Raw genomic sequence first — 25,447 nt, 5'->3', positions numbered from 1 at the left:
TAGGTCGCGTACAGCAACGTCGGGAAGTTTAACTGTCATTCCGATCCCGGTTTGCTGCTAGCCTACGGTGACATTGATGACATTGTTTTTCGGATGTTGCCCGTCGTGATGGCATCTCTCTCTCGGTTTCCTCCCACGAGCCATAGGTAATGGATACAACCGGTGGTTGTCATTGCAAATGTCGGAAATGGTGCAAAATCAGGAAAGCTACGAGGACGAACACAAGGTACAAGTGTATGGGTGTTTGTTGGATGCACGATAGTTGGAATGCTACTTACCAACAATGACAACCGGTTCCGAACCCGGCGTGAAACGTTCTTCTAGAAGTGTGGATTCTAAAAATGGCCCCCATACCAACGAGGTGATTTTATTTTTAAGCGTGTAGCGGCTAACTGAAAAAAATCTATTTCTTTTTTTTTCAATTATTTGCCATTTTACAATTTTAATTATTACTTAAAAAGGATTTCAAGAATTTCGACAAAACACCCTCTGTCTGATCAACTTTAAATTATTTTTTGTTGATTAGAATTTATTAGAGAGCAAATGTCTTGACGAGTTAGCTAAGATGTATATAGGGCTAAGTATAACGGCGTAGAACTTGGATTGTGAAATACAATTGCTGGAAAATTTTGCGATGAAGACTCAGCACATCTCGTGTGATGAAGTACGACAAGAGAGCATAGTATTTTTAAAACATAGGATTTAATAGTACTTTTGTAATTATGTCAAAATATTTTTGACAGTTACATACGCCATTACTGCACTACGGTATAGCGCCATCTGTGACGTAAAACACCTAATAAACACTAAAAAAAAGCAAAGTTCGCCTTGTTCCTAAACTTTCTAAACAAATTACAAATTATGGCCATAAAATGACCTCCAGTTTGATGTGTTTCTTAAAAAATAAATTCCCCTTCCATTCGTGTTACTAAGCCACTACTAATATAAAACAAACTATGTAACTTCTTCATACGGCATCGTATGGTTTGGAGGCCCTCCACTGGCTCGTGCTCTAACTGCACGGTCACTCACAAGTATCAGTGCCGTCACGAGCTGCAAATGTTAATGCTTCCGGCCCGTTCCATTTCAACGCACCGGAACAGGTTTCCAGTTCAGTGAACGATAACCGATCGAATTGCGCCAAATGTACATGGAAAGGGGCACTTGTGTCCAGTAGCTGCGCATCTAGATTGGGTCCCGGTTGATTGACGTCTTCGGATGCACCTGATCGAGGTGTGTGCCTCAGTGATACATTTGCGTTTTCCACTGGAACACTTAATATGAATGTTAATTGATGAAGTAAAAAAAACCTTCTTTTGCTTTAGTCTCACAATCAGCACACTTTAATCGTCTAAATGTATGTACCGTGCTACATCTACATCACCATCAATTCCCAGTTTTTGTGTACGGTGGAAAAATTCGGCCTCGAAAATCGAAAGCAATTCCCTATCGGTACACACCGTATGCGGAAATGATTTTTCTTGCCCATTTTTTTCTCTCTTGTTTTCGTTCCAGTTTTGTGTGATTGTCGCTGATTGAATGATGCAGTATACTTTTTCCTTTTTTTTTTGGGGAGGAGCTTTTCGATCACTTTCATCGCTCTTGTTTTGTGTTTATTTATTTTTTGGTTGCCTCTTTTATTTCCGACGGTTACCACTATGTGTGTCTGTGGCGCTTTTTTTTGTTTTGTTTTGTTTTCATTTCCATTTGATTGTTTTTATGGCAAACACAAACCCACCTCATCAGACGAGAAGCGCGTCAACACGCTGCTCGCGATGAAACTTCATTGATAGTGAAAATTGATGAAAACTCTCTGGCTGGCCGGGTTGTGGTGGAGCCCCCGTACGAAAGTGCGCGAATGCAAGACAACGAAAAACAGCACCGATTTCGCCAAATTTAAGCTTCACAGCCAAATACTGTAGAGGAAAATGTTTTGTGTTGATCAAAAAATGCAAAAAAAGGCATAGTAAAAGAGCAGCAGGTTTCACCAACAGACAATCGGTTCGGTTGGTTGTGGCTTTGCCATCCACATTTGCCATCATTTGCCCGCTAGAAGTTTTGTGTGTTCTACTTGCAAAAAAGTAAATTTACATGAAAAAGGAAAATTGAAGCCCGTTTTGGGATGAAAGCCAAAATAGCCTCGGGTGATGAATTCGGTTGTTCCTTTTCAAACCACTTTGATGTCGTGCACTTACAGTACTGGTTGTGCGGTTACATACGCCATATTAGCATGGTTCTTTTCATATTGTGTTCTTCAGCAATAAAATGTGTTTTTTTTTGTTACTATTTTTTGACAATTTAATTCGTAATTATTTTGTACTGCAGTATCGATTATTGAGCATTGGTATATCAAAAGTGTTCGATGGTACTGTGCGTGGAAACTTTCACATGACCCAAGTACAGAGGAAGAAGCTTCTCTCTACATGTTTAAACACTGAACACAAAGTGAAATCCGCCCACCGATTTGTGCGTGTGTGGATGTATAGTTTTTTTTATCATTTCCCCCATTTTTTTGGTGTGCTAGTAATTTTCGGACCAATTTTCAATCTCATCCATTTCCACCGGGCCGAACCGGAAAATGAAGCTTTTTTGATAGTAGATGATAGCGGTGTGTCCCGGCTTTCCATGCACCATCGTGTATGTTTTCTCACCGTTTATTGTTCCACGCCCGTTTCGATTTCGGCTCGATCCACTGCCAATGGTTGGCAAAGTTTCACTCGGCCCGGTGCAAAAGGTGAAAGAAAACTCACACTTCCCTGTACCCATCGACGGAGTTTGAGCCGATACGTGCGTGATCTCGAACGAGGAACCACAGACACACACGCACACCGATTGTCCGTGCCCGCATGTTCCGGACATTTGTGGCAAACGGATATTCGCAATTTTCTTCTACCAAAATGTTTTTTCCCCTCTTATTTTGGCGTGTGAGAAAATTGAACCGAACGTCACACGTTTGCCACGCAAACATGAACTCGAAAAGCGAAAACGTTACACGGAGTAGTGCGTTGTTTGCAAAAGGATGCGAGCTTTGATGAACCACTGATGGAACGATCCATCCTGCAGAAGAGGAGGGAAACAGTGGAAAAGGGATGAAAGTTGTGGTGGGGGGGGGGGGGGGGGGGGAAACGAAAAGCATGTAAACGCTCGTGCATTAAAAGCTTCCAATCGTTCGTTAAACATTTCAAACAAATTATTTTCCTCTCACCAACGTCAGCTACACCCAAAAAGGGTCGGTCTTGAATGGAAGTTAACCCTATTCGGGCTGAGGCGGGTTTTTTTTTGGTACCGGGATAGATGTTTTGCTTTTTTATTGCTTTTTTTATAGAGACTAGCCAGTTAATACTTCCACAGTGCACACTCACAAAACATCCAAAGTAATTAGTAAGTGTTTGGATAAATTTGCTCGTACGAAGTAAGGTGTAAAGAGGATCCATCCAAATGTTAGCCTTATACGAGCAAATGCAAAATATCATATCATTTTAACCACCAACAGATCTAACTTATCCAATAATAACTGTGCAAACTAATATGTGTACATGTTGGTGCCATGACCAGGATGCATATGAAAGTGTACTTTACAAAATGTCATAGGATTAATTTTTTATGCGTTTTTTTATGTCCAAACTTAGCCACTGAAAGGTTAATACAAACATCACACCGCTAACGGGGGGCACCAACATCTTGGCCAGCAAAAAAAGAGTTAATGCTGCAATGGCATGTCGGCACTGGTTGCCTGTTAGCCCTCGGGCCCTTACGTTTCGGTTCATATTTTCGATGGTTTCCCACGGGCCGAAGAATGTTCTATGGCAGCATGCCTTGTGGCGCTGTCGGTCACAAACACAGGGGAAGGTGTTTTCATGCCTCGGCTCCAAAGCTACACAATCTCGCCCTGATATCTACCATCGATCAGTAGTCAAAACATACAACATGGGGATTGTAGCGTTGGTCCACATGCATGTTCTGCGGTTCCATCATGTGTGTTTTATTATTTTTCCAACCGTCCCCACAAACCGGTCAGTCGACGTTCGGTATGTTTCGAACGTTTGCTGAAAGTGGAACACACTGTACAGCCCGTGGCGGCCAGTATGTGACAATGGTCTCAGAAGCAGCTTCCCAGCAACGTGTCTTGAAATATTTGTTTTTCCATAAACGTTTACGGCAGTAATTATTTAATACTAATGAGCGATACTTTAAGTACCATAGCACATCATTACAATTAAAGTTCATAAATTTCAATCCATCTAAAGAGTTATTAAAATAAGATAACATATCTATTAGCATGGAATCTAAACAACGAAAGCATTAGACAGCAACAAAAACTGTACGAAAAGTGAAACAAAACAGAAGGCAAGAAATACCACCGTTCAAAGCTCTCTCATTCTCTGTAGTACCGATTTTATTTTTACCCTGTAGGGACGATTGGGCCATGATTTGGGGTCTGCTCACCGTAGGCCCCAGCGTTATGCACCCCTGCACACGATCTATCGAGCACACTTAAACCTCTCTCATACTTACTACGCGTCAGCCATCTTTGTTCCCCGCGAAGGGCAGGCGATCAATACACAATGGCAAAAAGTGAAAGTTTGACCTGTCGCTATTTGGCGGGTTCAAATACTCACATTCTTCGCGTGGTCCATTCGGCGCACGGGTGTGTGTACCATGAAGCAAGTAAGAGAGCTAATTCATTCATGCGAGCTGTAGCTCTCGTAGGGGTTTGTATCGGTGCCAGAAGGGCGCCGTACATTTCGTACGTTGGCTGTCAATGAACTTTAGGTTGCTATCGATGTATCGACGGGGTTTACGGGCGTTTTATGCTGTGTTGCTAGATACGGCGGGAGGTCAACATTTTTCCACTCAAAATCCATTTTCGAGAGATAAATAACAATTTGGATACAGTCGAAATTGAGATTCAATTTGGTTTCTGTTGCTGTACTAGCAATAATTTTTGATCAGACAGTGGTTGGTAGTGGAATCAATTCCACTGGTTTGACTAATAGCTGGCGACCAATAGCTTTATCTAAATGATAAATCTTTTCGATGGATTACATTACTTTTTAAGGATATAGCACATTTTGATCTTAGCCTTCAGAGTAAGGAGAAGGATATATGTTGTACAGCAACGAATCTGATCCCGTTTTTGATGCCTTGACCAGGATCTGTTTTAGAATTTTAGAACGATGTTTCAACTATACATCACAGATAGGACGGCTTGAACAACTACACGAAGAGTCTCTTTCCCAAAGTCTCAGATGTGAATAACACGTTAAAAAATACTGAATGATAATGACTCAGTTTTTCTACATAATGTGTTATATAAATTATTGAAGAATAGCAACACGTTTATATCTGCAATGATTATCTTTATGAAGTTACTATAAGTTTATTAGTGAAGGATACTATTTTTTCCAAGAATATCCTTATTTTGTTTTTATAGAAAAAGTGCATTTTGAAGCTTTGAAGTTAATATGCGTCACGTACACATGACGTTGTTCTGCATTACGTATCTAACTTCCACTACATCTTCTGAAGCCACTAGAACGCATTGCCGTACGTGCTTTTTATTAGTTACACGTCTACACTCCACCATGAGTTGCCGTGGACGTGATCATTTAACGAAATAACCCATCGGACCGTCGCCAGTCGCCGAGGGTTCTCTAGCCACTTCGCATACCTGCCAGAACCGGTAAAGATTAATAATCTGTTGTTTTTTTATACACTTATTTCTAAGCAACCATACATAGATATATCCCTCCACTTTCCACAATGGCCTCGTTTGTAGGTCAATCGTTGTAATGTACACCCTTCGCTGCTGGTAGGGATGACATACTCTCTTCACCTGAGTGTGTGCTGTGAGTAGAAATTGTATTCATGTTATTCAATTTATCTTCTCTTTTCGTTTTATTCACTATTTACCAGCTAAGTGAACCTGTTGACCGTAAGTCGATACGATGCACAGTGAATTGAAGATCGATTGCAAATTGTTCGCACTCTCGCAGGAAGAGGGAGATCCTATGGGCGAGCTATTAATAAGACGCGAAGATGGCTTCTCCCGGCTCGATCATTTCTTGGAAAACCCTACCCACTAATGTTGGGCGGTCGGCTTCAATCGAACCAGCCCCATCGTAGGGAATAACTATCTAATTCCCTTCTAAATCACCTTGCCGGTTACTATTCGCTGGGAATAACGACGCGGCAAACTGATCCGAGAAGTAGTCGTCGGGGTAGTAGTAGTAGTCGATTATTCGTGATTACCGTCACGTACGTCCTCATAAAAAAAAACTAGTTACTATTCATACCGAGGGTCGCCTACCGTCTCAGATCGGCACGGTATCTCCGGTGCACGTTTCATATTCTGCGCAGTGTTTCGCGGACATTTGGTGATTTGCATGCTGCCATCCTGCCCACCTCCAATGAAATTGATCCACACGACGAAGACGGACGGAACTCCCGTGTGTGTGTGTTGGTTAGGATTGGCGTGAATTGCGGAATTTTACCCACGCAACATGAAAGCAATGTGGTTTCGTTCAGTACGCAAATCGTGGCCACCCTGCTACCTCGACTGGAAGAATGGAAAGGTTACCAGACATCGTTGGGCCTTAGAAATCAATGGATTTGTGTCTCTGCGAGGTGTCACGGTCGACTGGAAGGTGACAAAACTTCCGAGTTGCTTACCATCGTTGTCACCACCGAACTCCACTAGGAGACCTTTTTATGTTGTGTTTGAACCTGAGCAGAATTACGGAAATAATCATTCATGTGAGGGACATGTGCCTCGTCCCACGAGGCATTCTGGTGTATTACCTTGCAGGTACTTTATACCATCGGGTTGATGTTTGGCTTGAAGAAATATTGTAATTTCCCTCACAATGCGATACCTGCAGGTAATCCTAATCACGACTTAGCTTACTGCCCGTAATCACAATGCAAGATGACCCCAAGATACGATGTCCGAGGTGTCTATCGTCACGTAGGTGGTAGTTGGATCACAACTGTCCGGATCTTTATTATCTTACTGGCACGAGAAGGGTGGTACTAACGACTACTGCCGTCTACTACCATCCTCAAACGTAATCTCCGAGGTTAGACGAGTGTGTCAACGTGAGGGCGACACTCGCCATGAATGTCACATGTTCCGGAGCATGATAGTGGCATCGGTACGGTACGGAAATTTACCGCCAAGCGATGGCCCGAAGCGATACCAGCCCGAGCAAGTCAAGAGGTCGATCAGCTTGGTGATCTTAGGATCCGCTGTGGGCACGTGACATATCTCCCGTTTGCTTAGACAGTACGAATGAAATAACTGCTGATCCCGGGTGCAGGGTTCTGGTCCCTCTAATTACAACTACCTCGTATCCCCTTGATCACCTAGCAATTAAATGATCGCAGCCGAAGTGTTCGCGTGTCCAGTATGAAGATCGCATCAAGATGAGCTCCGATAGTGTTTCGGTACCTAAAGGAAGTTGAGGGTCCCTTCAATCGACAGATATACTGTTTGTTCTTGTTGCAATGCAAGTGCTTGAATATGGTGCTAGGCTTGCTAGAAAACATGCAACATGGGTCATGAACTTTCCGTCAAAACTTTCCAGCGCGGACCTCTAAATAAACTGTTATTGCTTCGACACGCGGGAGTAACAGCACCCGGGACGATCATAAACCTTGTCGAAGGTCGCAGTACCGTGCGAAGATAATAGTTCCGGAACTAGACGGTGCGCTTTGGTACACTAATCACGACCCCGCATTAGATCACGGGGTTTGCCTTGGGTTGGGTCGCGCATTAGCGACTTTGCAGCAGTGAGTGCGCGTGTGGCAAAAGCCCCTCGTGAGATATCATCTAGTGAGAACGCCTCATAACCCCTTACCGATCGTCGTTAGATAGGTTAGGTGACCAACAAAACCAAAAACCCCGATTATACTCTCGTAAGGCGTTGGGTTATGTAAGCGTGCGTCTAACTCCCCGACTAAAGTCGTCTATCTTGCGGCGGAAAATTGGTTGAGGAACCGAACCGCGTTTGGTTGGGGCTTGGATAACAACACAACGGGCGACAATGGGCGAGTATATGGTCAATTATTGGTAATGATCATGCAAATTGTACCCAACCTGTACCAACGAGTGTCTACGTACCGAACCCCACTCCAATGTTCCTGTCACTTTTGGTGCACGTGCCCTGCTCGATGTGTCGGTTGGTTATAAGATGCGCTCGTTGCACGGGGAGCAGGGAACTAGAGGCAGATCAACCGATCATAAGACATCATCTGGCGCTATCAGCATCACCGGATGGTAAAGCGCAAAGTAGAGGTTAAGCCAGCACAAGTGGAAGTAAAAATAGCTGAACTAAAACAAGAAAATAAATTCAATAACACAAGAGAGCTGAGCGAGCGGGACTGAAATTGATAATGCAACCGATGCCGGTTCGGTGCAGATTGTACCAAACGCACTACCCAGCCAGCTATTGATAGTTGCAATAAGGGAAAGAAAAAGTGAACCCTGATACGTTTCTGACAGACCGCTGGCCTTTCCAATCATAATTTGTCGGTTGTTGTCGGTTCACTGTGTTCGATTTTCCATCGCGCGGTGAGTGCGTCAATTCATTTAAGTTTCATTTTCAAACATTTAAGTTTAAATATAAGGAAACATAATTAAAATTACTAACCACGTAGAAGATCGTGTTTCATTGTGCAAAGGAATACACGTTAGCATGGCGCCTGTTTAGTGTCAGTTTGCGCCTATGCCGTTTTCATTTTTCTTTCTTACAGTTTGTGTTTGGGACGTGAATCAAGCTGTTAGAAAGGAAGATATGATGAACGATGTTTCTGGATGCCAATAAAATGTTTCGCTCGTGTTGTACGTATCAGAAACTCATCGCTAACCACGAACCAGTTACGCTACAACGAATCGCACGCGAGCATCATTTCATTGTGCACCAAATGTTTATCACCACATCCCGCATGTTTATTGGGTCTAATTGTCCGTTTTGCTGATTTTTGTAATTATAACCACCCAAAATATTTCCCACTGGGTTTTTAAGCGTTTATGTTAGTATAACACACTCCCTGTTTAGTTTGCAGGAGGGGGGGTTTTTGCAAAGATTCGAACATTCGAGCTCATTTTTCAATTGACCTACCAGCTGCTTGCTAATAAAACCTGTTCGATGATAGTTTCACACTGTATTAAACATTCAGAGGATTGAAGAAACAAAAGGGAGCATCCTTTACGGCAATTATCTCATTTCCATCCAACTCGTGTCGTGTGCGGTAGCGACTTTAGGCTGTGACAAAGTGACGCATTCTGGTGTACGTTATCGTTAGTTTTGAGCGTGAGAAATCTAGCGTGCGTACGAAGGTTAAATCGTTTGTGATTGTGTTCTTTGCTGTGGTTCGATGTTACTGATGTTTGCAAATTGTTGTAACAAACAAGAACTCACCTCCAAAAAACTTTCCACCCATTATCCAATACGCTCGATAATCGATGTTCGACCAGGCAAAAAAAAAAAATAGTTTCCGGTCCACACGCTTCGGTGAGTGGCCAAACCCGGTTTTGTTCAATCGCACCCACCCTTACGATGGACACTTCTGGGGCGGCACGGTACGACTTCCGTCGTGGCGTGCAAATTCGCTCGTAAAACAGTTGGATTTCTGCACACCCGACGTCCAGCTTACATGTGCATTGCGTGGCATTGCATTGGCTCACCACACCAACCCCCCCCCCCCCCCCACCCCCTTGGGAGTGGAGGTAAATGGAGTACAAATGTAGCAGCAGCGGCACGCTTTTTTGTGTTCGCGTTTTGAAAGCTTTCTATGCCGTGACGTACCAGTAGGAGAAAAACGGTCCCTTTCTCTTCAAATGAGTTCCCTTTTTTGTTGTTGTTGTTGTTGTGCCTTTCTCCCTAACCGAATGTGGGTGGTTTTAGTGTATGCTAGTCTACTTTTTATTCGATTCGAGGGTTCCACCCACGTAGAAATTGTATAGGAACTTATAGGCATTATATTTGACGGTAGCATGCAATTGCACAATGCTTCCGGGTTCTATCATTTCTTTTCTTTATTAGGAAGCTTTCTTTATTAATGATTCTAAAATTGGATTTTTTACTAAACTAAATGACTTCATCAATTTGTACACTGAGTACAAAAAAAACAAGTTGTAATTTTGTGTCCAATATCAATCCCATCATATGCATAATGTAACAACCATTTTTCCCTATTCCCTGCACCTTTTTGCGTGAATATGTCGTTACCCCGTTTGATCGATAAGTAATTTCCCGCTGGGGCAAGAAATTGCTCTTTTTTCGTTTGAGAGGGTAAAATGCAGAATGTGGTAAACCTTCAGTCAACAATGAAAGAGAGAAAGCAAGAAATGGATGTACCGTGGCTCACCGATTCTTCGCACGTCCCAACGGCGGACCTCGCATGATCGGAGTCAGTTTAACTATCCTTACCCTTATTGGACAAACCGTCCGCCGCATTCATGATTGTTGCCATTTCGAACATTTTATAGCGACATTCCTGTACCATCCAATTTTGAACGATGGATTTAGCATTCCACTCGCGCAACCGTCCCCGAACTGGCGAAAACTGTCGTTTCGGCAAATGTTAATTTACATCTGCCCGTCTCCATTAGCCGTTCATTGGCCTCCCGGTGGGGAGTACCGAAAGCGATATGACAGCTGTCAGTTGAGTGAGTATCGGTGCTTTACAGTACCAAACTGGTTACTGATCGTACGACTATCTTCGTCACGAACAATCTGATTACGTTGCATGAAAACCAGGGCTTTTAAAATCTTTCTTCCCCAAAAACAAAATGACTGACCTATCTGATCATTCCGATTACTTTGTCTGTCAACAAAGGGAGTAATAAATGGTGCCTCTTGTTTGCAACAATTTGAAAAAACTGATCGTCCAACTCTGAGCTGCTTTCTAGTCGAATGCAGTGTGCATTCATGATGCGCTTGAAGGTGCATGTGCTGTTTAACCGAAAAATGAAACCACGAATCTGTGCCATTCGTGGAAGAGAAATGGATCATATGCGTTATGTCTGATCGCGGTCCATCCGCTAATGGTCAAAAATCGTTCACATACCATACCATTGAGGATGGTTACCGCGTAAAGATTAACGAGCGATAATCAATCACAAAGCACTCACTTTTTATTTCGCGCTTTTTCAAGACCACCTGTTTTTTTGGCACAACCAACCCAAAAATCGTTAGAAATCTTAAATGTGTGTTTATGGTTTACCACGAATGCGACGTTCTGGGTCCCATTTTATAGCTATTTGCTGCACTTGTCTTCACGGTTTTGTGGCCATTTTATGCTTCACAGCACCCTGAAGGTGATGTGAAGTGCGAAGGCAACTGTGAATGTTTGAATGTATCTCGCTAAGCTTCCCCTGCGATGGATGTACCACAACATCGGAAGAAGTCGTTAGTTCTGATAGATTGCACTTCATTATGTAATCGTACCATTCAGGCCGTGGATTTATTTTCCCTATTAAAAGGTTCCAGTTATTGTGGCAAAATAGTGACCGAAATGGGTATGAGAAACGTTGGGCTTCAAGAATGGTGGAGACTCTCACTCGTTTCAATACGTGGCCTTTGCAGTAGATAAACACACACACATTGGATCAATTTAGCGCACTGTTTTACTGCCGAATGCTACTCGATTCAATGCTGGGGTAGAGAGATAGTCATACGAAAAACGCTCCGTGTTTTGTTGGTGACTTGGACTTCCATCCTCCGAACATTAGTAAACGGTACCTGGTTGCTTTATGGATAAGACATTAAGCAGATACGCCAGATAATACGGTAGCAGGTTTTAGTATAATGCCATCACATTTTGCAACCAAACGAAATGTTTTAAATGTATGTTCGGAAACGTTAATGGTCAAAATAAACGGTAAACAGCGCTTTTGTTCAAAGTCCGGAAACATAAGGCACTGTGCGTGCGGCGCTTTGTTTACTGAATCTTAACGATGTGGGCAGTTTTGACTTGTAAAATAGAATAGCCATTCATTCTGTTTAATGTTCGCAATACATTTGCCACTATCGCGCAGTGTGCAGAGACGAGTCACGAAGGTTAAGGTCGATAAAGTTCGCTTACAGCAAGAATTTCATAAACCACTTAATGTGTTACAGTTTTAACAGCCAAATGTATTTATTTGTCTTCTCATCTTTTCGTTGCAGCACAGAACATAACACAGCACCGACTCCAATCGGTGCCCAAAACATTGAAGGAAAATCCTCACTAAGTGATCCTCACACACCTACAACCGTGTGTGTGTTGGTTGTGCATGAAACCGACCTCACAATCATCACCGCACATCCACCGTACGCCGTGAACAACGTGCACGGTCCGGTGCAGTGGCGTGTAATTAACGGCATTCAGTGGCCCTTCGGTCGGACCTTCCTGCACCGGCGGTTCCCTTGTCGCCCTACTACGCTCGTGATCTTACGCTCGAACGAAGGCACCGTAAACCATCTGAACGAATAATCGAGCCGCAGAAAAAAAACTGGCCGCCGACGCCACCATCGATTAGCTAATACCAGAACGCAAGGATCGCAAAAAAAGGAAAATCAGCTCCGCACGACGCACATTACGCTCCTGCTGTATGCGTGCATCCCCTCCATTACCGGCCGCAGTTGCATCATCGAACACACTCTGCCCAGTGTGCGCCCAGTGCCAGTACCACTACTAACACCTGGCAGATACCAGGCACCGTCCGTAGTAGGCACAAACGAGAGCCGACGCATCGATCCGTTCGAGTGCGCGCATATTGGGAAGGGAAATCTTGACGCTCGTTCCGCGAGAACTTGGCGCAATCGAGTTCAAGGCACCTGTTCGGACAGGGCGCCAACCATTGCACAGCGAAGTCAACGAACGCCCGTGTAGCTAAAGAATCGGAGTCGAGCGGACAACGAGAGCTTCTAGTTTCTAACGTCAAGCTAGCCCGAACGGTGCTTGCGACGCTGTGCGCGCATATTTCCAGTGTTCGATCGATCGTGGATCATTTGAGATCGATCGAACTCTTAGCGTGGTATCTCGAGCACAAAGCAACCCTCTAAGCTTCTTCCATTCGGTGTCCCCAGGGGTGTGTTACGAAACTGCAATATAGAGTGTCCATTAGAAGGGTTATTTGGAGCACAAATCTCATTCCCGTGTGCATTGTGTGTGCGTGTGTGTCTGTTGGTCTGTATCGAAGAGTCTCGTAGTTCGAGCAGAAGTGCGCCATTTTGTAGTGTTTCTTTCGCTCAAGTATCCTAAACCGCGAGTGTTTCGATATCATTGTGGTGTTGTATTCAATCGAGTGGTCTTTGTTTTAGCTTTAATGTTTATACTGCTTGCTCGAGAAGGTCCACCAGTTTGCCAACTTGCAGCAGTTCCGAGGCAGCGTTGAACATGTAGTCTGAAGAGCGTACCCATAACTACATGTAAGCGAGAAAAAAAATACGCCAACTTCTGCTGCGAGTTGTTTAGAAATTTACCGCTGGCTACTGTGCAACCGCTACAAGGCCCTGGGCTGAAGTTTGAAGTGAGTGTTTCGGTGTTGTTGCTTTATTCGAGTGCTAGTGGTGGTTGGAAGCTAGAATAAACATGGCGGCGAATCGAAAGCACTATTCCTCCAAAGAGGACATCCCCAAAGAAGGAGACGAAGGTGGTGGCAGTGATGAGGGTGGCGGTGGTGATGGTGGTGGCGGTGGAAGTAGTGCAACGACCGAATCATACAAGCATGGCAAGGACGTGGTGGACTTTGTGCTGACATCTTCAAAACCAAACAGCGCGTCCGTAACCAATGGGAAGAAAGGACAGGAAGATTCAGTCACAAAGACCGGCGTAACGCTCGACAAGTTCAACATATTCCACCTACGCCGGAGACCAAAAAGTGACCCCGGTACGGGACCAATTGCAAAGCACGCTGCGAGTCAACAGATCGCATCACAGCAAACGACTAATGGCGCAGTTCCGCCAGCCGGTGCAGACGAAACGCTCAAGAAGAAAAAGTCACGCTTCGTGAAGAGTGCTTCGATAGCGCGCATCTTTGGCAATACCTACAATACCAAAAAGTACGATGACAGCAGTGCCCTGCTCAAGCTGCAGCAGTTCAAGCGTAGCTTCCTGAACAGTGAAAAGTTCCACAAGAAGGACAGCGGGGCTGGTGCGCCCGAGGACAACGATGACGGAGAGCTGCAAATTGGAGACTCGTGCTATGTGAATGATAGTGAGAACAGTGCAAAGGCAATCAAGTCGATCACACGCGGGCTGGGACGTTTGCTGAGGCGAAACTGTCACAGTATCGATATTAGCCGGCCGGATCCGGAGTACAAGGTGTCTTACCTCGGCAACGTTCTTACTGGATGGGCGAAAGGTAGGTGAAAGCTGATGCATAGTAGCATTTGGGTGTTAGATTACGGATGTGTACTGTTAGAATTCATTCTCATGCTTCATGAGAACTACTACTGATCATCTACGAATCCGATCAGATAGACAGGCAACTCAAGTCATCAAGGTCTTTGAAACCATTTGAACAGTTTGTACTCGCGAACCAGTGTTACAGATCTATTGATTTATTGTTGGGGGTAATTAACGTACAACAGGTTGGTCCAATCGGCTTCATCCGGTCACCTGTCGATTCGCCTGTGGATTAACTATCCGGCCGCTATCTGGCTTGAGTCCTCTAAATCTATGAACGTACGCTCACAGAGGCAAACAATCAATCGTTGGACATTCGATTGACTGTTCGTGCCGGAATTCTGTGGCGCTTCAAGGTTTCCCTCGGCTTCTTCCCTCAACCAGCTTTATATCCCACGGTCTACACAGATTTATACTCTGATTGCGGTCGTCGTCTGTGTCGCATATCTCCCTAGATCTCTGGTCTCTATTGAAACAAAACAGAAAAAAAAACAATGACCCATCGTCGGCCAGCCTTGGCTGTGTTGATTGGTTTGATTAAGATTTCCATTCCGCTCACCCGCTGGGAATGCAGAAAACTGGCCTGTCCGAAATGTTTCGCGGAAGGTTGACTTTCATTTAATTTTTTTTTCGGTCCGTTGCAGTGGTAAAGTGTTAAATTTGGTACCGATTATAAAACTACGCCCCGCAACGTCGAAAACCGCGTTAGTCTATTGTATAAACAGGTAACATAGGTGCTTAGCGGCACTAGAACGAAGGAATAATCGGAACCATATATTTCTTAGCCACTTGTAGTTTGTGCTACAAGCAGTTGTCTACCGAGAAGCACGTTTCAGCCAGCAGAGCGTAACGAAATGATTCCTTTCCCTTGTAACCTCTGGAATGCACCACGCATCCAGTCTCAAACTCGGCTATCCCTCGCTGCTAGCGTCCCAGCATTAACGGAGAAGAAGGTGTTCCACTTAGGAAGGTTGGCGCTGTTTGTTTGGATGACGTTGTATTCTTGATGACTTTAGTGCAGCTTGCAGAGACCTAGATTATGCGATGTAATGGTGGTCACTACACTCCGTTATTTCAACACGATGTAGAAAGAATTGCTCGATTGAAATTCAAAAATTACCGATAGTCCGACCGTCTTTAGTTTTGTAAAAAACCAAGACAATATGACAGCCTCCAAACTATCAATTAGCTACATTTGACAAATGTCCCTCTGCTCACCTTTTATCAGGGACGCCCACATTCGTAGGCTACTGCAAAGTAGTGAGACTTTGGGTGTAAATTGTCACACATTGAAGTATATCGTAAGCGTTAATCTGAATGGCACCTAACAAAAGGGCTGCCCAAGTTTCCCATCAAGAACGGTACCGCGTACGTTCAATTATGACCAACCGAGGTGAAGAACCATGCCGGCACCCTTCTCTGTCACACGAGGCAACGCTAACCGGTCCGCCATCAAACGATGATTGATGTACCAATTGTGTGTGTCAATGTATGTAAGAGACTCGGGACTGGCCCTACACCACCCGATCCGTATGTACTTAAGCCGTAATAATTTACCTTGTCCTAATCGTCACTCCTCGTTTCGTCGCGTGGCACTTACCGTTCGCTGTTCGCCTGTGTTGGCGGTTCGGCGATGCATCCCGAGATTATTGTTGGCGGATGCTTTTGAAACCATCTTGTGTGCCGCCAAAGATGGGAACCTGATAATCGTCGTACGGCACTGCTCCTGCTGCCGTGGCGGTAAAGCTCCGTTACTCCGATTCCGGTAGGGTGGCAACATGCGGCACAATTATGTTTTACTCCCAACTTCCTTCTCTCGTTACTAGTTACGGCACTCCAGGGGACAGTAAGCGGTGAAGCAATCCTCCCTTGCCCAACCTGTTAGGATGTAGAATAATCGAGTGTGAAGCCGGTTTGGGAGCATCTCCGGAAGCGGTACCCGTTTTACGCTGGGTAATCGCGTAGAACAAGCTAGAAATTAGTTCATCGCGCTAGGGTTGTTTTTCGTTTCGATGCTAAATAATTGGACCTTACCTTAGTAACGTTTTAAACGAGTCCGGTTGTTCAATGCTGCACCAACTATTCTTATGTGAGGATCACTTGTCAGTGACTCACCAGGAACATATGCTCCTTTCTTTTTTCTATTTCAATTTCGATCCGTAACACCTTAAAGATAACCTTCATTAGGGTATCGCAATAAATGAATTGCCCCATCAGCTACACACTGATGAACCATCTAATGAAGACACCCGCTGCTTGACCTTACGCAACGTTAGTGATGCCGCGAGAACACGCGACACTCGTCGTCGGGCCAGCCATTGCTTCATCGCATCATATGTGCGCTTCCTGCGGCAACACGATCACTTCGACACGATCGACACGAGCCGCTTCTAAATTGAATTTAGACGTGAATCATTCATTCGCCGTGATCGTCTTACCAAACGGTCACCGTCACCGTGATGATACTTTGCCTCTCGAAGCCATTTCTGATTACATTGACCGCAAACTAGGCTGGCAACCCGTTACGAACCGAGCCGTTTTAATCTCCCTCCCTCGGCCATGTGAATGTTGAAACCGTTGCAGGTTGAATTTGAACAAGTTGTATTTTTTTGTCGATAAGATCGCCGGAGGACGTACGGGAGATGCTTTGCACTCCTCGGATCGAAACACCAAACGAGGACACAATCATTCCTCCTGCTGCAACAAGCGATCGCGCCGAGCTTTGGCAAACTGACCTCAACTGACAGCCGAAACCGGTTACTGTGGTCCAAAAGAATAAGTATTTGGTGGAGGGATCCTGAGACCACACGCGATAATAGAGCTCGCATGTGGAATGCACGATCGTGTATGGTTTCGGGTGTTGTTTCAAGATCGAACCACCACGGATGCTGATGACGCTGATGATACCCTGCCGGTCGGTCCTATAGCTCCTGATGTAATACGGTATCAAGTTTTCTCGCTTGTTGCAGCTTACATGCCTGAGCATCACACGACCGATGGTACGCCGTCCAGAGATAGAGAGTGGTCGTGCAGCTTCTCATCCATTGCGGAGATCGGACGGTGCAGGGCAGATTGAAGCATCAAACCAGTTATCGTTCGTTGGAACCCAGGCATTATCTACGACATACGGAGCAAAGGTTCACCTAGAATGCAGAACCCACTAAAAAAAAAACTGGACGAAATGGTGATGCACGCGATGACCGACTTTTGACTGGCATCCAGTGTGTATCAACGTTACGTGAAACTATGCCCTACCTTTTGCAAAACGGCATTTATCTTGCCCCCCCCCCCCCCTCCCAACATACCAGCATAAATTGAAGGTCACCAGGGCAGAGCTTTCACGACAAAAAAACAACCCTCAAAATCAAACGATTACAAAGACTTTCAGATAAAATCCTCAATTTCCTTTCCTATTGGTAACACGCAATCTCCATAACCAAGACGTGTTAATTAAATCTTCCGTTGGCAATGATGTTGTAAAAAAAAACATCTAGAAACTGATTTCATCTTTTAACGAACCGTTTCACCAGGATTTTCGGTTGACCTCTTCCTGCTCTTAGACAACCACCTTAAAGATAAGTCTTCGAGCTATGGTATACTGAAAGCAACGTAGACAAGATTCGCATAATTCCCAACCGGCAACACCTAAACGTTGGAACGCGCATGAATCGAATTTAGTTCCGTCCGCCACGGTTTCAACGGAGGCATCGTATTAATTTGGACAGCTTGTTCAGGAGGTTTGTGCGGGCGACTGTAGTATGATTATAACTGTAAACAGTTTTATTGGTTACATAGTTAGAGTTTCATGTCGATTGGAACGTTACATTCCCCCCTACCATTTATCGAACGATTGGCCAAACTTATCGGCGAAGCGCACGCCGTACCTCCAAAAAAAAAAGGGAACGTGATCGCTCCGTTTAACACGCGAGAGGCAAGGAGGCTTGGCTCGAGTGATCCTATTTCTATTGACCTTTTGGCGTGTTTGGGCGGTGTGTAACTAGGTTGAACGGTCAGGAACGCGCAACCATGCGCGCCAACAGTATGCCTCCCAATATGCATTCTTCCGCTGGCAGTGGGAAGAAATCCGGAGAAATCCATCGACATCAGCATGGTTTGGGTTTTTGATGGTACCTTGGAATGGGGTGTGGGACGTGGAGCTAAAGATAGTAATCATCTATGTTCGCTATGTAGAGAGGCTTAATTGGAAGGTGTGAAAAATCACTTCGAATCGGTCAAGTTGTGGGACTCGTACGAAACCAAGCGAATCGTAGTACATTTGTTTTGGACGTTCAGGTGCCAAACATCAGGAAGAGATAATGCTAGGGTTCGATAAAGATGTAAGAAGGTCAACTGTTGGAAAGTGATGCACGTCTAGAGTGTGCAGTTTTCGAATGGCAAATTATTCAACCAGGATCTAGTGCAACCAAGATGGCCGGTACGTGTGTCTATAGATATTAAGCAATTCACCCTAAATGGACTGTATCCAATGAGCGAGTCTTTATCTATATCTTCATTATAAGATGTTAAATTTGATCGAGACCTTATCAAGACATAACCAGTTACAGACCACTTACGAGAGGGACGAAGCAAACAGACGATAATGTTAACACAGATTTGGAAACTGTTCCATAATGTGTTTTATTTTAAAGTTGCTACCCATTCGAACCATTGCAAACGACAACTTCCCCGCCAAAGCCGGTAAGGAACAATCTTGATGAAGTTGGCGAGTCGGTCATTGGCGTTCTGCGTTGGAACATATGGCGACACAATGAGCCGTGCAAGAAATCAACAAACGAATTAAATTAACGATAATTGACATTTTAATTAAACTTGCGTTTCTTGTCCTCACCGACATATTTGGCCCGTTTGCCAATGGCGCGACAATTGGTAGCGTGTGGTCCACTTTATACGTCTCATGCGTCTGTTTGCGTGTCACCAATGTTACGTTTCAACGAGTCGGAGCGTTTTCAACGGATGGCTATTCTACCATGTGCCTTTGGACGGTGCACCCAACACCTGTCTGCTGGAAACAAGCGACTTTCCATTGTCAGCAGAAAAGAAAGTAAGAATCAAGAATCTCATGTTACCCATAGTCCCAGCTGCAAATTCTATGCGGTAGTACAACTTTCTACTATTACCAACTGTACTACTGTACACTGCCATCGAGTCACGTTACCATTATGCTTGGCAGCATTCAAACGAAGTATTCCACCAACTCCGGCTCGGCTACATCTCCGTAACAAAAACAAAACTTTTCCAACGTGAAAATGTGATTGTACACCATCATCATCATCATCATCATTATTAGCATTATCAAACCTTGTCCCGAAGTGCCGAAGTGCTTAGAAATGGTGTTGGTTCGTTTCATCGGATTTCATTTCCTTTTTTTCTTCGTTTTTCATACCTGCACCAACCCCCCCCCCCCCCCCCCCCGCCCCAGCAGCTTCACACCGTAACTGAGGCTGGCAGCATTACTTTACGATGCTTGCCGGTGTATTGTTTGGCGCTGCTTCCGCGAATGGAAAAACCTTCTCTCTTCAGCGTAAGCGCGCGTTCCGCCATAACGCTACCAGTTCCGGTACATCGGTGGTTCTCCTCCCCCGGGCGGGTGTCGTGTGCGAAGCAGGAAAAAGGGGGGGTGACCCGTTTGTGGAGTGAAGCTGATGTTGCAGCCTACCAACTACCGTGACGAATTTTCCACATCGATCTGCATCGCCACCTTCCGCTGCAGTCGTAGAAATCCACCCCCCCCCCCCCCCCTTTGGTTTTGTGCAACCCTCCCCCTCCCCCTGCTTGTAAGGTTAAAAAGGGATCCGCACCAGAAGATAAATGACACCGCTCACCGCACATCGGGTTGTTGTCATTTGTAAGCGCGGGAAAATCGCGCGACGGTTCCATTAAGTGCTGCGGTGGGTGCTTCCGTGTTTGAAGATTTTTCTTCAGTTTTTCGCCGGTTGACACAATGGGGTGTGAGGGGGAAGAGGCGAAGGTTGAGATGCATTGGTTTACCATTGGATTCTCGCGGTAGCGGAAGTAGGTTACCTTAATTACAACCATCGGGTGGAGTTGTATCGACTCCTAGGAAGAGAGTGCAATATATTGTGAAGGAACAAATACTGCATATTGTGTTTGTTTGTTTGATATACTGTCACGTATAATACTGTCGAATCAAATCGATCGCTGGCTACTTAAATGGAGTTACAACAATCATTAGCGACATTGTCACTATAAAGATATATCGTATTCACTAGGAGCCTAGGACACTCCTCCAACATCTCCCTTGGAAAGAAGTCGTTTTTACGATACCGAATCGTTCATTTGCCCATAAGCGTTACTTACATTTTGGGTGCTTTTCGGTTGCTTTGGACCGTTGTCCTTTTCTCCCTATGGAAGTTATATGGGATATGGGACTGCATGCAAAATTGATGATTCAGCAAACTTGTGGACGTAGACGTAAATCCGATTTGAGCTACGGACAAGTATTTTATTGTCTTCTCTGTTACATTATGGCCATTCGCCCAACCATTTCGGACCCATCCTTGGACCCTTTTGCAACTGCAGCCCTTGATAAATTCTAACGGAGAGCAATCGCAGATGCTTCTCCCCGGATGCTCATTCGCGGAATGCGTCGCAATTTCCAGTTGCTATGAAACCGGAAATCGTAAAGTTGCGTTTTAACGAGCAAAGTTTTCTGTGTTCCTCTAGCATTACTTTTTTTTACCGCTTTATTTCGGTATATCCGAGACTCTCACGGTATTCATTCTCGAGCGTAAAGCTCACACTTCCACCAATCTGGAACGGGCACGGTTGGCTCGGAAAACAGTGTCAAGTGGCAAACCGCGATCCGATGACACTGTTCTGGTTGTGCCCAGTAGAAAACTTTGGCGAACGTTTTGCACCACCATCCGCATCTATGACCCTCCTTGCCATCCGCGTTAGGGTTGTAAAAGTTATGCAGAAACGTGACCAATCGAGTGGGTAAAACCATAAAAGGAAAACCAAAGACAATGACCGAGTAGGAATGGGGCAAACAGACACATCAATTTTATTTTCCATTTCGTCCGTACCGCTGCAGGACGGGCACGGTAACGGGCCGAAAAACGGGGTGATCTCTCGACCTGTCTCGACCGGAAATATGATAGTTTGGTGCAATTTTGTACACAGATCGCTTTACATGAGGATGATTCGTTCGTACTTGTCATTCGTTGCGTCAGCTCGATGGCTCAAGGGTAATGCTTTTGCATAGCTTTAGGGGCAACATGAGCCAAATAAACTTTAAAGCCAATTATGCCATTTTGATCGATTGGAAATCGGAAGCGAACTGATGTGCAAAGTTGTACAGTGTGAACAAATAAGATCAGGCAATGGAGGAGTTTACTTTTGAACAAGCATAACGAGTTAACGCGAACCTATCGTATTGCAAAAGTTTTCAACAAAACCATATTTTAAACAGATGAAGTAATAACTGTCGGCAAATAGCGATTGTACTGTTTAGCACATTTCATAACGACCAGCAACGACACATCGTAAAGGAAGATGCGAACCGGGTGTGGGAAGCATTCCAAGGAAACAAGCATTAGACAATTATGATGCAAAAAAGTAACCCCTTCACGTCCACCGAAGCTTTTGATCGTCCAAAGCTGAAGATGGTGATGTAGAAACAAACGCGTGAAACAAAAAATCCCGCGCAAGCTGGTTAGAGTTCGGTAAATGAGAGCCGTCTGAAGCGGCTGGCTCAGATGGCAAACGAAGTGAACAAATTGTCCAGCAAAGTTTCGCGTGCGCACTGATTTGCACCAATTATAGTTGCTACATGTCGCGAAGGTGGCAAAAAGCACACACCCACCCCATTCCGGGCCAGCCATTGTCAAATTTCAGGTTTTGATCTTCACCGTTCGGCGGGGTGGCCTTCCTTCATGCGAAGGAAATGTGGAAGGAAAAAAACACACATTTCATAATAAACATAATGCCTCGTACATACACCAGTATCAAATCTGGCGGCATCGATGCAATTTTCAAAACAACGGTAACAAATAGAAGAAGAACCAAAAACAGATCCGCCCCATATGATTCATTTCTTGGTGACCACTAAGGTCATATTGGGTCATGTTTTTGCTGTACCACAGCAATTGAAAAAAGAAAATCAGTTAGATGATCCGAAGCATATTTCGCGTTAGAAGTTCGTGTGTGTGTTTGTGTTGAAGTGTAGAAACAATCGTTTGTTGCAGCACACGATCATCCCTCCCGGGTACCATAAAAGTAAATGCAATTTCACTCGCACATATTCTAATGCTAACGCACATGACGCAACGCGCGTACGCGATCGTATAATGGGCACCATTTGTGTGCTGCATTTTGCGAGGGCGCTAGTGAGCGTTTCATGCCGCAGAACCGCAGGAGTTTTATTACGAATTCCATTCCAACGATCAGTGGCTTCTACCCGTTTGCGATTGCGACCTGCCATCATCCCTTCGGGCGTTCGATGAACTTTACTTCGCGCTATAATTATCAAGTGTGTGAAGATGATTTCCCCTGCCGTGGACAACACATCGGAGCTGTGGTGACGAAATTATAGGACCTACCGTAAATCCTGCCCGCCGGTTTGAATGTTTCTGCATGCTTTAATTTTACACCGTCCTACCGGAGCTGGTGTTTGGGACCTGGGGGCGGTTTATCCACATACGATAATGCTGTAGAGAATCGATAGATGCCACTAGTGCTACATTGCAGGGGACCTCTCCACGGTATCGTTCCAGTGGCATTCTTGAGCGTGATGTAATCTTCCAAAGTTTCTAAAACGTGGGAGCAAACCCAACTAGAAATGCTTACCGACCGTTTGGGATGTTCTGCTTCTGCCAAATTTCTCGCCTTCTCGTCGTATAAATTATACGTGACGATCGTCTCCCTTTGCTTGCGGGTGATCATCAGCCTTCCTTGCCTTGAGATCGTTGTGCAATGCTTTTTGTTAGCGCGCGAGCGCTCTCTGATGTTTCGGTTGGGCAAGACCCACAAGAGCCCAGGTTGTTTCATGTACCATGCGGAAACTTTGATGAATCATACCAACAATGGGCGTCGATCGTGTGGTGGATGCATAATGTGAAGGGGCACACACACACACACACATGCGGTGTTCCACGGTGCATGCCCATGATGAGCATAAATGATTCATGAGCACAATTTGCGATCAGCAGAAAATTATAGGTAAGCAATAAAACCACCCTAATGGGCTGGAAATCACTAGCCAGATACTAGCAGCGATACGATTGCCACCGTTTGTTCCAGTGACAAATCAATCTTTCGGAGAATTTGAAAGCCCCCCTCCCGGTGTCGTTATGTATCGTGGAAAATACTCGAGCCGTATGCAATCCTTTAAATCAGTGATTCATTTTCTTGGGTCTGAAAATCAAATCCACAATTTCCCCATTCCGTTTGCAATAAATGCATTCGACCCTTTTCCGTGTGCTCCCCATTACCTATCAAGCCCTCTTATGTTCGAATTCGAATTCCCACCTCTTGCACGCTGATACCGTTCCGTGCCACTGTCAGTTAAAACTGCAAAACAGGTTATCTTGGGAAGCCATGCCAACTGTAACGGTGTGCATGAATCTTTGCTATAACCGGCACGAAAAGAGCATGCATGTTCGGCTTGGTTACACACGATACCCCACCGGTACCGGCCCGGAGAAATAGTGTGTTTCGTAATCGATTTTTTTGTGTGCACAAAAACCATTTCATCTCTGTGTACCGTTTGTGAAGACACTTTTTGTGTTCTGATGGCTATCAGACTGAGGTCAGTAAAATCTAATAATTCTCCAACATATTCTGAGAGTTCCCAACACAACAGATGACTTATTACAGGACGCATTGTAATGAATATTAAAACTTACGCTAGATACGTTATCTGTTGGTCAGTTATTGTCCAAACCTTCGCTCAACAGAAAAAAAACAATTCTCAACAAGATAGAGGAACTTTAATGTCTTGTTTACTATTGCAGTTCTAGCTCCAATTGGAACTGCAAGGATTTGCCAATGTGTGCAATATTAATTTATTCTCTTTGCGTCACAAATTATCCAGGTGGGTCATTTCACATCTTCACAGGGCAATGCCTATTGCTAACCATATTGATTGACCTACTTTAAGCATCTTGGGACGGAGGAGTGGGTTTTTTTCTGTACCATTGAAGCACAAAACTGTGGCACAATGATTGCAGGCCTGAAAGGTTCATCTGGTTTGATGTTCGTACCGAAAGGTAAAAGTTCCTTTGTGTCAATTCAAATCCATCCGGGCCAAGTTGTGGCGCGATGTCGTAGAAATCGATCGCTAGTGGTTGCGCTTGCCATTTGCCACTCGTTACTTAGAAGCCGCTAAATGACCGTGGCTAATGTACGGACACAAAGAGACACCTCTATTTCCGCTGGGAACGATCATTCGCCCTTCGTATCCTCTGGGTGATGATTTTAGATCGAGTCGTAGTATCTTCGCTGGCACGACTTCGTACGTCCGGCAGAGAATCTCATCGGATTGGATCACCGCCTAAGCCGTGCCCTTCTTTTGCCGAGTAGTGTTGATTCTTTTGGGACCTTAACCGCAAGTGAAACCACGGCGATGGCTAAGTAGAACGGGATCATTAATAATCGGGCTGGGTGTGTGTGTGCCGGCTCGTTACACTGGGCGCGGTTCGTGTCGTCCGTTTTGGGTAAGTTTCCTTTCCGAAGGTGACCCTGGGGGGAGTTTAGCTTCGCAAAGGAAATGGAACAAACGATGCACTAAGCGCATCGTGTAGGAAGAGAAAGAAAACTATTAAGTTCCTCGTATAAGGATGGGCACAAAACGGTGTCAGTGGTGTGTGAACAATCCATGGCATCCACCACAAGAAAAAAACCAGCAAGTGTGTGTCCCCGTGAGCACTGGCACGAAGAGAAAGACACACGCCGACACTCGAAAAAAAAGTGCACCAATTGATTATTCCCCGTTGGATGCGGTCCGCTTTGTTTGGGTTCGGGATAGCTATAGGGCCGCCAACTTGGCTTGGCGGGGCAGATCAACATT

General features: G+C 44.9%; 1 protein-coding gene across 2 annotated transcripts in view; it reads left to right on the top strand.

Annotated features, from left to right (window-relative positions):
• LOC125774676 (uncharacterized) overlaps positions 1 to 25,447 on the top strand; it is a 58,945-nt gene that overhangs the window by 18,776 nt on the left and 14,722 nt on the right. Inside the window, exon 2 of one of the 2 annotated variants that reach the window (XM_049444832.1) lies at positions 12,179 to 14,353. In XM_049444832.1, coding sequence (XP_049300789.1) covers positions 13,582 to 14,353 — 772 coding nt within the window. In that variant the 5' untranslated portion in view covers positions 12,179 to 13,581. Of the gene's footprint in view, positions 1 to 12,173; positions 14,354 to 25,447 lie in introns of both variants that reach the window. The other variant, XM_049444831.1, reaches the window with a different exon arrangement.

The sequence above is a fragment of the Anopheles funestus genome, chromosome 2RL, assembly GCF_943734845.2.
Source record: "Anopheles funestus chromosome 2RL, idAnoFuneDA-416_04, whole genome shotgun sequence".
Lineage (NCBI taxonomy): Eukaryota > Metazoa > Arthropoda > Insecta > Diptera > Culicidae > Anopheles > Anopheles funestus.
Note: the sequence above shows the minus strand (reverse complement) of the source record. Positions and strands in the feature narration are given on the sequence as shown.